Source organism: Carcharodon carcharias, chromosome 11, assembly GCF_017639515.1.
Source record: "Carcharodon carcharias isolate sCarCar2 chromosome 11, sCarCar2.pri, whole genome shotgun sequence".
In the NCBI taxonomy this organism is placed as follows: Eukaryota; Metazoa; Chordata; class Chondrichthyes; order Lamniformes; family Lamnidae; genus Carcharodon; species Carcharodon carcharias.
Window position 1 is genome coordinate 39711582 of NC_054477.1, and position 16008 is coordinate 39727589.

General features: G+C 40.6%; 1 protein-coding gene across 2 annotated transcripts in view; it reads left to right on the forward strand.

Annotated features, from left to right (window-relative positions):
* The window catches only part of dclk1a (doublecortin-like kinase 1a), a 108889-nt gene that overhangs the window by 17963 nt on the left and 74918 nt on the right, over positions 1–16008 (forward strand). For both annotated transcript variants that reach the window (XM_041200010.1, XM_041200011.1), the window contains exons 3-7: positions 8669–8756; positions 12889–12997; positions 14106–14163; positions 15235–15354; positions 15720–15866. In XM_041200010.1, coding sequence (XP_041055944.1) covers positions 8669–8756; positions 12889–12997; positions 14106–14163; positions 15235–15354; positions 15720–15866 — 522 coding nt within the window. The remainder of the gene's footprint in view (positions 1–8668; positions 8757–12888; positions 12998–14105; positions 14164–15234; positions 15355–15719; positions 15867–16008) is intronic.

Here is a 16008-nt window from a genome sequence, read left to right on the forward strand (position 1 = left end):
AATTGGTTCACTAATGTCCTTGAGGGAAGAAACTTGCCATCCTTACCCAGTCTGGCTTCTATATGATTCCAGTTCCACAACAATGTGGTTGACTGTTAAGTGCCATATTTAGTGGCCTAGTAAGTCACTTAGTTGTGTCAAACTGCTACAGAGCAGCATTCAAGTAGAAGGCCTCCAACAACTTCTAAGGCCAACTAGGGATCGACAACATCTGCAGCCTTGCCAGCAATGCCCACTCCCTAAGAATGAATGAAAAACAATAATAGAGGATTTCTTGTTAACGTCTCTTATTCTTCAGATAGTTATGTAACCAGTATTCATAGGTAAATAAATAGGAAATAATCTTAGAATCAGGAGTTGAGAATTGGTGATAGTAAAGGCGAGGTTTTACTGGCCCATTGGGTGGCAGACTGGGAGGCAGGGTCCAGTAAAATGTGATAGAGCCACTGCAGGAGAACTCTCAAATGCATGCCCACTGCTGGGCCATTTTACTAGTGGCAGGAAGGGCAGCAGTTTGACTGTTCGCCAACCAAGGCAGGTGGTCAATTAAACTAGTTAAAAGGCCCAACTGAGGGCCATTTTATTGACCACTAGCTGTGTTGAGGTATTTTCCCATTCTTGCCTCCTGAGGCTCCATGGTCCAAGGAGAGGGCACCCAGTCGCAATGGCTGCACCTGCTGGAGGGGTTTCCCCAAGTGGCCAGCCTGCCTGCCCCTGGCACAGCAACAAATGTTTTATTTCCCCTGCGAGGGTATCTCAAAATGGAGGTGCCAGTTCTCCTTGCAGACATAGCAGCAGCCTTCTCTCTTGGTGCTGCTGAGGCTCCAGAGCTGCTGGCCCCCTAATTGGGAAGTTGTTGGCAGTAATTATCATTTTATTATAAAAGCATTTACACTTGAAACAATAAGACATTGCTTATTTACTGCACAAATACAGCAACTTCATGGTGAAGCAGACAGCAAAATGTTGTTTTAATCAAGCTAATGATGGAATGGCACAACTCGGACAGCAACTTTTGATATTGACATTTAAGTACACATCTGTTGTTTGCCTGAATTCACTGGACAATTTATTCATAAAAATAGTGAACATTATTAGCCTCACAGGTATTTTGAGAGCAAAATCTGGCCCAAAGTAATTCTACACAATTATTGTTTATATTTTCTTACTATAGTGAACACAGTCAGTAGTTTTGATTCAATTTTTTTTTAAGATGAGAGAGATGTGGCTATTTGTGTGCAGAGGTCTTCTGGTTCTAAATTACCCACTCAAGTTTGAAATACTAAAAAATCCATAAATACAATAGTGTGTTTTTCAATTAATAACCATTAGGAGATAGATTATGCATTTTTTTGCGTTGTAATTGGCTGCTCAGTGGCTGGTGACCCCCAGTAGGCATGTAAATTCTCCACATAAAATTTGATTTGAAAACAATACTGCAAGTATGATATCTGGCGTAGTCGCCTTCTGGTCCAATTATGACATAAGGAGCATAATTTGATTAAAGCAACTGCATATGATCAGCTTTGTATTCCCTATTTTAGCACAGTATCAACTGTGGACACCACTTTAACCACATTATGTAATATTCTGACAATATAACATTTACCTCTCGACATTACTAATACAATAAACTGACAGCAATGCATACAAAATTGAAGTGTTGTGTTTTATCTTTATACCTTCTGTTTCCTATTAATGCTCCTTTGTGCCACACAGCTATGTATGTATGACAGTAACCAGGAGTTGCAGTGCTCCAGTTTTCCTCTCCCTAAACTTCAACATGTCTTGCTTTCTATGTGCCTTATCCAATGCCTCTGTCTGTGTGAAATTGCTCTGAGAGGAATTGCATGCATTTTCTTTTTCCTCTCAAAGTGGGAAATGCCTCATTTACCACCCATTTCTTGTTGCCTTGAGAAAATGGTGGTGGGGCTTCCATTTCAATCACTGGAGTCCTTGTGGTGATAGTGTTTCCACAATGTCGTTGGTAGAGAATATCAGTTTATTACTATAATCCTGCGAGATATATTACCATGTTTAGTTGGTATGTGGCTTTGAGTTAATGGTGTTCCCATGACATTACTGCTCTTGCCCTTCCCTTTGGTGGTCATTTTAGAGGAAAGTTTTTGAATTGCTACAGCTCATCATGTAGATCATCTAATCAGTTACGTTGCAAAAATCGACATCCCTGTTTTGAAAAGTGCACATACTTTTTAAAATCTTATTGGTCGTGGAAAGAGGCTATTAATGGCCAGATCAACATTTATTTCCCATCTCTAATTGCTGTTGAGAAGGTGTGTGTGGTGCTGTCAGGTAGAGTGTTCCAGGATTTTGAACCAGCAACAGTGAAGGAATAGTGATATAGTTTCAAGTTAGGATGGTGTGTAACTTAGAGAACAACTTGCAGGTAGTGATGTTCCCATGCACCTATTGCCCTTATCCTTTCAGGTGGTAGAAGTTATGAATTTGGGAGGTGCTGCAGTGCATCTTGTAGATGGTATATACGACAGGCGCAGTGCATAGGTGGTAGAGTGATTGGACATTAAAAGTGGTGGATAGCGTGCCAAACAAGAGGAAAGATTTGCATTTACATAACACCTTTCATGACTACAGGATGTTCCAAAGTACTTCACAGCCAATGGTGTACTTAAATCAAGCAGGCTGATTTGTCTTGGATGATGTTAAGTTCCTTGAATATTGTTGGAATGGCACCCATCCAGGCAAGTGGAGAGTATTCCATTGCATTTCTAACTTATGCCATGTAGATAGTGGAAAGGCTTCGAGTCAGGAGGTGATTCAATTGCAGCAGAATATCTAGCCTCTGACCTGCCATAATATTTTTGTTGCTGGTCCAGTTAAGTTTATAGTTAATGATAACCCCCAGGATGTTGATGATGGGGGATTTGGTAATGCCCATTTCATGTCAAGATGAGGTTGTTAGACTCCGCTTCTTGGAGATGGTCATTTGCTGGCACTTGTGTGGTGCAAATGTTACTTGCCATTTAAAAGCCCAAGCCTGAATTTTGTCCAGGTCTAGCTGTATGCACGCTGGACTGTTTCATTATCCAAGGAGTTGCAAATAGAACTGAATGCTGTGCAATCATCAGCAAACATGCCCACTTCTGGCCTTAAGATAAAGGAAAGGCTGTTAATGAAACAGTTGAAGATGTTTGGGTCTAGAACACTTCCCTGAGGAACACCTGCAGCAATGTCCTAGTTTTGAGATGATCGGTTTCCAACAGTAACAATCATCTTCCTTTGTGCTAGGTATGATTCCAACCAATAGAGACTTTTCTTTCTGATTCCCATTGGCCTCAATTTTGCTAGGGCTCCTTGATGCCACACTAGTTGAAATTCTTCCTTGATGCCAAGAGCAGTCATTCTCATTTCACCTCTGGCATTCAGCTCTTTGCTCTTATTTGGACTAAGGCTGTAATGAAAGAGCCAAACTGAGCATCCCATTCTTCAATTCCAGCTGCAAGTCTTCTTCCCTTCAGAGCTGGAGGTCAGCACACAAGCTGTGGCAGAATCTTTAGCACTTCTGAAGCTGCAGAATCCGGTACAGGAATCTTGTCCCCGAGTTAACTCTACAGAAAATTTGTCTCATTACAAAAGATGAAGCTGTCTTGTCTCCATATCTTCAGTAATTCTTCCCATTGCCCATAGTGGAACAACTGCGTGCAAAGAGAAGTGTGGCTTCCTTACCACTGCGTGCAGAAAGTAGACGGTCCTTCCGAAATGTCTTTGGGCAATCAACCCTTTCTTTTCCTGACAGTCTGACAGGAAGTTGGTCATTTTTCCCTGCATCAAGTAAGTTAATTGAAATCTCAGATCATCAATGCTGTTTCAGGCTTCAATACAGCTGTGACAGTCTTCGCTGGAGTTGAAGATCATTCCTCTTCTGAAGCTTTCTCCCAGAGTCCTTTTGATGGAGCAACAAGTTCCTCAGAGTGTCCGAAGTTCTCTTCTAGTCCAAGAAGGCTCAAAGGTGAAGTCTCTTCAGCCTTCTCTTTTGGATCAGTCTTTTGTTGAAAGCCTTCATTGTCCTTGTAGTTGTCATTCTGCAACCTACACTCTGCTCCCCAGCAATCCTGACAGCAATGCTGCTAAAGTGTTGTCCTGTTTTACAGGTGACAATGACCTACCAGATGCGGAAGAAAGCCCTCCTCCAAGCTGTTCTCCCTAAGGGTTGAGAATACTATGAGAGATCGAATCTACCAGAACTGTGACTTGGGAAGGGGAAGGGGAAGAGTAGGAGTTGGAGTTGGGTAGAATTTGTAGTTGTAAAAAGGGAGTTACAGTAATGTAATGTAACTAGTTAAAGACATAGGACTGAATTTTTCCATTGGCGAGAAGGGGGTGGGGCCCACACGCCGATGCGAAAATGATGCGGGATGATGTTGGGGGGAATCCCTGATGTCTTCCCGCCCCATTTAAATCTTCAGGAAGCTGGGGGCACAGCGCGTTCAGCTGTCCACCCGCTGACCTGTCAATGGCCAATTGAGGCCATTGACAGGATAATTAAAAAGGTTAAAGGACCTGCCCATCCAACCTTAAGGTTGGTAGGCAGGCCCAGAGCCCCGGCGGGCTTCTGAAAAAACATGAAACCTCATCCACCAGCGGGTTTACTAAAGTTTTTGTGCAATTTATTAACATGTCCCATCCTTTTATTTTTCTATTTTTAAAGTTTGAAAACCTTTCAGTGATCTCCCTGAAGCAGCACTTTGCCTCGGAGATGTGTACTCTTCCGTGCGCATGCACGAAAAAGTGCACTCTCGCGTTTGGGGAATTCGCCCCCCCCCCCCTGCACTGCACAGGAAGCGCATAGCATTTCCTGGCGGATGTCACGCTGGGCAGACCTTAATTGGCCCGCCCACTTAAAATGGCGGAGGGGCCCATTTCTCTGGCGGGGATCGGCTCCCCGCCCGCCAGAGGCTGTCTCAGGCCTGCTCGCCCAACAGGCAAAAAATTCAGCCTATAGTTTCGTATTATTGTTAAAAAGTAGGATGGTATACTTGGGGGGGTTGTATAGTGCAAAGGTTAACAGATGAGATATGCTGGTGTTTAACGTAGATGATGATGTACTACTGAGAGTCAGTCATGTGTTAGACTCTCTCATGAGAGAGATTGGAACCATGCCTACTCTGCAACTTGCTTAGATGTAGTACCAATAAACAAGTGTTAAGCAGATACCAGGGTATCTACAGCCTGCCTAATAACAAAGTCCCATGCCTAGAGATCAAGGTAGAAGGACCCATCTTGAAACAGGGGGAAGAAATTCTTTGACTATCATTAGTATCATTGAAGAAAACTGTACAGATCATGCGGTTAGTGGCTTGTGGCACTGCCTATCCCTGGTGAATTGAGCTAAGCCGGCATCGCACTGCTAAAAATGAGACATCATGAACAAATTTCTCTCCTAATCATTGTAAATAAATATTTGGAGTTAAAGATAATGGATTGTGAATTTTATGGAAACAATAAATAACCTGCTGTTCCACCCTGACACCTTGGACGTTACAGACTTTGGCAGCACCATTTTTGACTTGCCAGTATGCTCACTACAACTAGTTAGAACTCCAGCAAATTTTGGCAGAAATTTGACATTGGAAGATCACGCTCAAAACTATAGCATTCTTCACCCTTATTGCCATTACTGTAAATTCCAGGCCATTATCTTTATAGAATATAGATTTTGAAGCATAACTGTGGGTGGATGATAACGCTTATATGACAAGCAGATCAGAACTATGCGAAGTATATTTAATCAAAACAGTGGTCAGTTGTGCTAGAGCACTTCAAATGACATCTCAGAAATGAATTTGCTCTTTCATATGTGTAGCTGTGTAATAATGAAACAGGTATATATTAAAAACACAAATTTCACATGAAGGGCTGGATTTTGTAGGGGATGGGGTTGACAGTGAACTGTCAGTATTCATTGTCATTTCCCTGACTGAAACTGACTGGAACCTCAGGATACTGCAAAGATTAGTGCAGAAATCCTGAAGTTGCAGCCTGTCATTCAGAGTACTGCCACAATCTGGACTGCGGACATCCCCCGGAGCCAGCAGTCGTTGAAATCACAGAGATATTCAACTTTATTGCTCACACATCGGCATTTGAACCCCCTTAAAAAGTTACACTTTGTTCAGTCAGGTGTGACCATGTTTTTAAAAACTATGTGTTTTATAAAATTTGATGATCAACAGAACTGGCACTGAAAAAATAATTTTGTAATCTTGGAGTACTGTTAATTCATAGACTTTTTCAGCTATGTTTTTAAATTAAAAAAAAAAGATTTTCAGAATATTTTAACTTAACTGTTGCTGAAAAAAGACATTTTGTCAAAGCCTTTCATCTTGCATTCATCAGGACAATTGCAAGAATACCAACATCAGTGGAAGCAACAACTTTATACTGTAAGAAGAGAGTGCTGATTAGTTGGCAATCTTCTACACATATTGCGCTTGTTTCAGCTAAACAAAATAAGTGATAGCCGTTCATTGGTTCATTCCTCAGCGCAATGCCTTGAGCCAATCAAAGTCAAGTTGCCTGGTTTAAAATTTCAAACAATGTTTGGCAGTTAACCGTCAATTACGGTTAACTGGTACATTCTCCATGACAACACCTCTACCAATCAGTGTCCACTTGCCAACCAATTAGCACTATCCATGTATATGCCCCAATCTTTAATTTGCTCCACATAAGAGAGATTTTAAAAGTGCTTTTAGTTTTTTTGGGGGGTGGGTGGGTGATATCAGTGAAAATCCTTTAATTTCTTTGGCATGGGTTCTCACCACTGACCTCAATCTAGTCTCACTGAGAAATCTAGTCATTTCTCTAGAGAAAGTTTCATCTCTGACACTGTGCAGTGATACTGCAACTGATTGCAGCGTTCTTTATGGGCATTCACAGTGTGGAGCAACAGTGATGTCACTGGGCTATCCAAGCAACCAATCGTATTTAACTATTTTTTACAGACGGACAAACAGGCAGCAAAAAGCACTGAAGTAAAATCACTTTTAACGATTTTTACAGAGATTAGGCTGTACACAGGATGAAGGTAGGAGATAAAATATACAGAAAGATCATTTTAAAAATATATAAAAACGTGGCTTAAAAATCTACTAATTAAGCAGTTTAAACGCCGTGATTACAAATTATATTTTCAGGACAAGTTCTGTTGCTAAACAAATTTTAATAATCACATTGCTGTTTAAAAAAAAAGTTACACCTGATTGAACAAGGTGTAACTTTACACGGGGTTTCTAACGGCAATGTGGGAGCTGGAAAAATTGTAATTCTAGCTGATTTCAGTGCTTGTTGGCTGTGGTGCAGGACAGCCTGTGACAGGCCCCTGAGCAGCAGACTACAGTTTCAGGAATTCCATGCTAGTCTGCGCATGCCTGATATCCCAAAATTACAAGCAGTTTTGCGGGGTAAAGATGGTAAATACTGACAATTCATTATCAACATTTCCTAAGTTATAGCAGTGACGACACTTCAAAAGTATTTCATTGGCTGTAAAGCGCTTTGGAACATCAGGTAGTCATGAAAGCTGCTGTAGAAATGCAAGTCTTTTTTTATACAATTATTCACAACCGTGGTTATACACTAACTGACAGAACATTTATACTCTGTTACGCTGGATGAATAATGTAAAATTTCTGTTGCATGAAGAAAAAGTTTTTGTTATATTGTGCTTGAGCACTTTGGAGAACTGTTTTACAATTTTCAGTGTAAATTTGACTGCTTCTGGGTACATTGGCCTAAATTTTTAGATCAGCCAACGGGCCCGGGATTGGCTGGGAAACAGATCGCCGACCACAATTGGCCCCCGACCGAGATTTCATGCTGGCTGGCCAATTAGCGTGAAGCACGCATTGAGAAGCTAAGCGCTGTTGGGGTGTGGAGCGGGTGGAGGGTGGGCGATGATGTCAATGTGGGCGCGGGCCAGCACTGAGAGAAAGCTCCCTGACGGCAGAGAGCTGCTTCAGGGAGCTGAAGACCTGAAAAATCAAAAATAAAGGTTTCAGGAACTGAAAGAAAGTGTGCATGTGTCATAATAAATCACCTGAAAATTTGGCTACTGAAAATGCTGTCCACAGAAATGTATTTATATTTTATTTCATCATGGAAACCTCATGCCACCCCTGGATGAGGTTTGATGAAAAATGTAAAGGCTGTCTGGCCAATTCACCAGTCTGCCAACTGTAAGGTTGGACGGAAATTGCACTGTTAATGGGCTTAATTGCCCTCTTAATTGTCAGTGGGCAGGGTTCCAACTTTTGTGTGCGCCCACTGACAGAAATTTCGCCTGAGCACGGGATGACCTCGGGACACTCGCCCGACGTCATCTTGCGTGATTTCACACCAGAGCAAGTCAGGCGCGGGCCCAGTTGATCAGCGTAAAATTTTTTCCCATTAATATGATAACATTTTCAGACTTCCAACACTATCAAAGGGAATGGACTAGAATTCTGCATTTGACAATTTATAAGATTAAATAAAGAGATCTAATTCATACGGACCCAAAGTGTTAACTCTCTTTCTCTCTCTACAGATCCTGCCAGAACTGCTGAGTATTTCCAGCATTTTCTGTTTTTTATTTAAGATGACTTTTCTTGCATTCATCCACTGCAAATAAGTTTCTTTTTTCTGCTAGAGTTCTCAGCATGGTGGATCCTCAACATCTCTGGCATCAACCAAAGTTTGCAGCTCCATGGATGACAATGATGGGCCTGGTTGTGAAGGTAAAGATCAAACCAGTGAACCAATGTTCTTTTAACAGGTGGAATTATGATATTGATACCATTGCAGAGCTTCTTGCTGCTAAATTATTTTTGACATCAATTATGTTGTCACCCGTGAACCTTCCAGTTTAGTCAAAGGGAAGATTTTGCATCAGAGATTGGAGAAAAATGAGTTTGGAATTTATCCCGGAGGATGGGAGGGAGTGCGAGTCGGTGAGCTTAGGTTTCTCAGCCTCAAAGCGAAACAGAGTAGGGGTGAGTGGATGAGGAAGATCGGAGTCCAGAGCTGGGGAAAGTCTAGGCCTGGGAGAGATTGGAAGAGTCATGAGGGAGGTTGGGTGCATCGAGGAGGAGATTGAAAGGTGTCGTGGGTGGGCTGATCATAGAGACATTACCTCCTTGTCCAGCAGTCCTTGCCTCCTTTAAACCAGCAGGTTTTATTGGGGCTTGGAAAACTCGACCAGCCAGAGTAAAGTTTAAATTAGTGGTTACACATGAGACCCACTGCCTCAACATGATATTTAAATTGACAACCTGCCTCCTGTGAGTGGGCTTATAAGTTCATAAAAAATAGGAGCAGGAGTAGGCCATTTGACCCATTGAACCTGCTCTGGCATTCAATAAATTCATGGCTGATCTGATTGTGGGTCAAAATCCTGAAACCCCCTTTCTAACAGCACCGTGGGTATACCTACACAACATGTAGGTTCAACTAGGTGGCTCACCACTACCTTCTCAAGGGCAATTAGAGATGGGCAATAAATGCTGGCCTTGCCATCAACACTCACAGCCGGTAAAACAAGAAATATAATTGTGTCCTTAACTGCATTTTCCTGGCTGACCCCCATGACACTCAACTCCCTTGTAAATCAAAAGTCTATGTAGCTTAGCCTTGAACATAAGAAATAGGAGCAGGATGACCCAGCCTCCTCTGCCTTCTGTGTAAGAGAATTCTGAAGACTAACAATTCTCTGAAAGGCAAAAATTCCTTGTCATCTCCATCTTAAATGGGAGATCCCTTATTTTTAAATTGTGCTCCCTAGTCCTAGATTCCCCCATGAGGTGAAACATCCTCTCAGCATCTACCATGTCAAGCCCCCTCAGAATCTTATATGTTTCAATAAGATCATCTCTTATTTTTCTAAACTTCAATGAATATAGGCTCAACCTTTCCTCAAAAAACAAATCCTTCATTCCAGGAATCAGCCTCATGAACGTTCTCTCAACTGTTTCCAATTCCAGTTGTACACATTACATAGTTAGGTGTGGTCTCACCAATGCAGTTTTTTTTCTTTATTCTTTCCTGGGATGTGGGTGTCACTGGCAAGGCCAGCATTTGTTGCCCACCCCTAATTGCCCTTGATCTGTTTGACTTTTTTGGTCATTTCAGGAGGCAATTAAGAGTCAACCACACTGCCTCTTCGAGTCACATGTAGGCCAGACTGGGTAAGGATGGCAGATTTCCTCCCATTAGTGGACCAGATGGATTTTTACAACACTCATTGATAGCTTTATGGTCACTATTACTGAGACTAACTTTCAATTCCAGATTTTATTTATTGAATTCAAATTCCACCAGCAGCCATGGTGGAGTTTGAACCCATATCCCCAGGGTATTAGCCTGGGCCACTGGATTACTAGTCTAGTGACATTACCACAATGCCACTATCTTCCCTAATTTTATACTCCATCCCCTTGCAATAAAAGCCAATGTTCCATTTGCCTTCCTAATTACATGCTAACTTTTTGTGATTCATCTACAAGGACACCTGGGGGCTTGGCCTAAATAGCCAAGTGGTTATGGTACTGGGTTTGTAACCCCAAGATCAAGAGTTCAAATCTCACAATGGCAAACTATGAAACAATGTAACTTCATCTGAAACTGATGGAAACGGGTTTGTACTCGAAAGAGTTACAAGGACACCCGCTTGCCCTAAATAGCCAAGTGGTTATGGTACTGGGTTTGTAAACCCAAGATCAAGAGTTCAAATCTCACAATGGCAAACTATGAAACAACGTAACTTCATCTGAAACAGATGGAAACGGGTTTGTACTCGAAAGAGTTACATCTTCTACTGCTGCTGCACACCTTCCATTTTCTTGCCCTTGTCCGTCGACTGGACACGCCCTGGCGTGCCTTGTTGCCGTCCGGCGGTGGAGGCTCCCGATGGGAGGCCCTCTACGGAGGTGTCCTCCCCCTTTCTATCGGGGACCTGGGTTGGAGGGTGTTGCATGCAGCAGTCCCTTATAATAAGAGGATGCATAGGTTCACGGACTCTCAGGACACGTGCCCTTTTTGCGGTCTTGTGGAGTCCATGGACCATGTATACGTAGGATGTTGTAGACTGCACTCCCTTATTAGTTATTTGAAAAACCTTTTATTGATGTTTTGCACTTCAGCCCCACGCTCCTGATCTATGGGCACCCGGTGCGGAAGGGGGTCGGGAAGGAGGAGGACCTCCTCGTGAACCTGCTCCTGGGCCTGGCCAAGTTGGCCATTAACAGGTCCAGGCAGCGGGCGATCAACGGGGGAGTCCCGCCCGATTGTTTGTCCCTCTTCCGCAGCTACGTTCGCTGCCGGATGTCCCTGGAGAAGGAGCACGCGGTGTCTGCTGGCACTCTCGAGGCCTTCCATGCTCGGTGGGCACCGCGGGGACTGGGGTGTTTTGTTGACCCCTTTAATCACATTTTGATTTAAAGTTTGTAAGTTTCCTTTAAACTTTGTCCTTGGTTTTACAGCTGACCTGAATTAGGGGCTGTGCCTGATTTATCCCAATTTTGTTGATTTGGTTTTCATTTAAAAGATTATCAAGAGTTCAAATCTCACAATGGCAAACTATGAAACAATGTAACTTCATCTGAAACAGATGGAAACGGGTTTGTACTCGAAAGAGTTACAAGGACACCCAGACTTCTCTATATTGCAGAATTCTGCGGTTTCTCTCCATTTAAATAATATTCTGATTTTCTGCTCTTCCTGCCAAAGTGGACAACCTCAAATTTTCCCACATTATATCCCATCTGCCAAATTTTTGTCCATTCACTTAGCCTATCTATATCCCTTTGCAGACTCTTTGTATCCTCGTCGCAACTTGCTTTTCTACCTCTTTGTGTTATCAGTAAATTGGGCTGCAATACATTCAGTCCCTTGATCCAAGTCCTTAATATGGATCTTTGGGTTGGGATTCAGATTTTTAACATTTTTAAATCCACCTGACCAAAGCCTTTTAGGGGTTAAAACTCCCTACTGTGATTTTTATAGGGAGCTTTGTGTATATACTTTGCTGGAATTCTTTACAACAGGATATTCATCTTACAATAAAAGGCAAAGATTTTAACAAGTTCAACAATCTTTTATTTATTTCTAATGGTCCAGTTATTAATAGAGACAAAGCACACAAAATACATTTATCGTAAATTGGATGATGTTTACTATTTGTTTTGAATTGCGCACTTCATCATGAATTGAGAGGTATTTTCACCTGGGCATTAGTGGTTGATGCACCTGTTTCCTAGGATTCCCAACTTAAAATAAGAGGGTTCCCATGTGGGATATGATTTACATGACAGCTCTTGTTTTGATCATTTTATCATCCTCTTTTGCGATAATTCCTGTGTTCAGGTTTCTCTACTCAATGTTTTTTTCCTTTGTATTTTGTTGATTTCTATTCTGATTTATAAAATGCTGTAGTCTTACAATTGTCTCACAAACTTTCAAGTTTTGTGATAAAGTAATAAAGTTGCAGTTCAATAAATGAAATGTGTATAATATATTTGCACAATGATTTTTAGGAAGAATGATTTATGTGCATCTTTTTAGCAGAGGCACAGTACCAAAGTAAATGCTTATTGTTCACCTAATACTTGAACATTTCGTATTTTAAAACATTTTAGCCTAAAAATTATTGTTGGCAATATTAGTGGATCAGCAGATCATATGATTCCTCTTGTAGTTATTCCTTTAAACACATTAACCCATTTAACATAAACTGTTTAAAACATACATTAAAGGAGAAGGTATTGAGTATTTTTCCACTAATATAACCAACCGTAATTTACAGGTTTTTGTCTTTACATAAAAATCTAGCTTTTGTGACATAGTCATAAGTTTAACAAGTACTCATTCTTGCAGAAGTTGTCGAGGAAATGTTCCAAGTGCCAGCATCCATAGCTGAACGTTACAAAGTTGGAAGGACTATCGGGGATGGAAATTTTGCGATTGTGAAAGAATGTATAGAAAGGTTTGTAAGTAACAATGTTAAAGAAGATGTTAGCTATTTGAGCTGAAATGTTAAGAGTAGATTTTCCTCAAAGCTGTGCTTGGGGAATCGATGATCCCCCTGCACAATACAGTCAAAGAATCCAGTTATATCAGGTCTCCTACCTCTTGTAGGCAAGTCCAAATGTACTACTTATAGTAAAGTGAAGCCACTTTTGGCCTCGTGAATGAGATCCTGCTTCATCCAACAGATGGATGATTGTAGGGGATCCTGAAAGTAGCTGATGCTTTGGCCATGTGAACTGGAGGGTCCGCATGAGCTGTGGACCCAGGCTGCAAACATATCAGGTGAGTAAACACATTTTGTAATGTCCCCCCTTTCCCCACAGAGGAATAGATGTACATGTGCCTTCTAGCAATGGTAAGAGGTTGTAATCTTGGTGCGAGGAGTGCTGATGCAGGCCTGAGACACCTGCATTGCTTGGCAATTTCCCCCTGGATGTTGGTACACAAGGCACAACCTGAGACAGGTCTGTGAATAGAATGCACCCAAGGCATGCAAAAGCACAATTCAGGAAAAAGAAGGTAACTTCTTTTTCACAGACACAGTGCACACACATAGGAAAATATAACCCCTTCATTTTTAGCTTAAAAGATATTGTATTACATATATCATGTCTTTGAATGGAAGTATATATGCTTAGTATTGTTGAAAAGAGAGACATGCAAAGCTTTTCGGCTTGCTCTCAACAGGATGCTTTGCAAGAGTACCAATATGAGGGGAAAACAACAATTTCAAACAACGTCTAGTATTTAACTGTCAGTCATCATCCCTGATGCATTCTCTATGGCAACGTCTGTACCAATCAGAGTCCACTTGCCAACCAATTAGCATTCTCTTCACATGCAGTATAAATAGTTGTTTTCCCCTTATATCGGTATTCTTGTGAAATGTCCTGATGAGTGCAAGACAAAAAGCCTTGACATGTCTCTTTTTTTCAGCTGTTCTCAGGTTCTGTACTATCAAATGATTATATATTTATGAAACTGTGTGCAGCAAATCAAAATAACCTTTCTAATTGATACTTATGCTGTGTTATCATTTTAATACTTTATTTTATTTCCATTAGGTCAACTAGTAGAGAATATGCTTTGAAAATTATTAATAAAAGCAAGTGTAGAGGCAAAGTGAGTATTGAAAGAATTATTTTACTCAAATGCTGGTAATAGAATATTAAATCCCCGGAATATTGAAACTGTTTTCTGTGAAAGGGAAGCTCAGTAGAGAACTTGTGGTTTGAATCTCAGCATTGATTAGCCTATATTCATGCATGTCCTTATTAAATAAATTATGGAGCTTCTTGGATGAGTAACCATTGTGTGAGAGTAGTGGAATGTTCCATCTCAGAATGGAACAAAACATGTCAGACCACAAGTACTGCACAGATAATATGGCTTCTGCTGTACACCCTTGAAAAATGCTGAAAAAGATGGGAAAGATACACCTGGGCCCAAAACTTGAAAGAAGCAAATACTGTAAACAAAGTCAAATAATGTCTTTCAATAATTTTTTTCTGCCAAGTAGTAAAACTGACCTATCATGCATCAGATAGGTAAAGTACAAATTAATAACTGTACAGGACAAAATAATGGATTATCAGAAATTAAGACAAGAATATGCCATTCAGACTATTAAGTCTACTTTTTTTTATTTATTCATGGGATGCAGGCTTTGCTGGCTAGGCCAGCATTTATTGCCCATCCCTAATTGCCCTTGAGAAGGTAGTGGTGTGCTGTCTTCTTGAACCACTGCAGTCCATGTGTTGTAGGAACACCCATAGTGCTGTTAGGAAATGCTGTCAGCCATTCCAATATATATCATTTTAATCTCAATTCCCTGCACTTTCTTCATTTGCTCCCTCTTTTAAACACAAATCTGCCCATGAATCCTAATAAGGAGGGAATTAACCCAAATTTATAGTTGTTGTTAAGTCTCTGCAACCTGATTATCATTCTGGACTTCTGCCTAAGCTAATAAATTCTTTCCAAAGTGGAGCTTTCAGAAAATAAAATGTTAACTGAGGGTTTAGCCACCACACTGTACAACTATGGATAACGTACTTTACCTTTATATTACTGCAGGTGATGAAAAATAAACCCAGCATCCAAATAGCATTTTTGATTGTTTTGATTTTGTCAGGAAAAGCATATCAACCTAAGAATGTTGGATTAAGAAAATGCTTCTTATGCCTCTGACAGGAGCACATGATCCAAAATGAGGTATCCATCTTACGGAGAGTTAAACATCCAAACATTGTTCTTTTAATTGAAGAGATGGATACACCAAGTGAACTTTATCTAGTCATGGAACTTGTCAAGGTATGATCATTTTGTTGAGAAATGTGAGTCACCGAATGAAATATATCTTTTAAGAAAAAAAATCTGGCATGTTTTGTACTCCAATTGTATTTCATGGAGATCTATCCTCAGATGAATAAGACATGTTCATACTTAAACAAGAAACCTTAGTTAACTCTTTACTGTGAAGAAAAGATGCGAGATTAATTGGGAGAGCATTCTGATTTAGTTGCATTTTAGTTTGTTTTGTGAAAAGGATCTCAAATTAAAGCATCTTAAATATATGTGAATATATTATTAATGACAATTGAAAGTAGCAGAAATTGGAATATTTGGTAGGAAACATACATCACAAATTTAGATATGCAGTGGTATTTATTCTTCAGGGTGGAGACCTTTTTGATGCAATTACTTCCACCAACAAATACACAGAGCGTGATGCCAGTGGAATGCTGTACAATCTGGCCAGTGCTATCAAATACCTGCATAGTCTTAACATCGTACATAGGGACATCAAACCAGAGAATCTATTGGTAAGTTATGAAAGTTTAAAGAAATATCCTTAAATAATTACTTACAGTAAGACAACACAAACAAACAAACCTACTGATCAATGCTTTGAAACAATGTGATAAAGAAGTTCAAGTTAAGGAAGGAAATGATTGGCATTTTTTT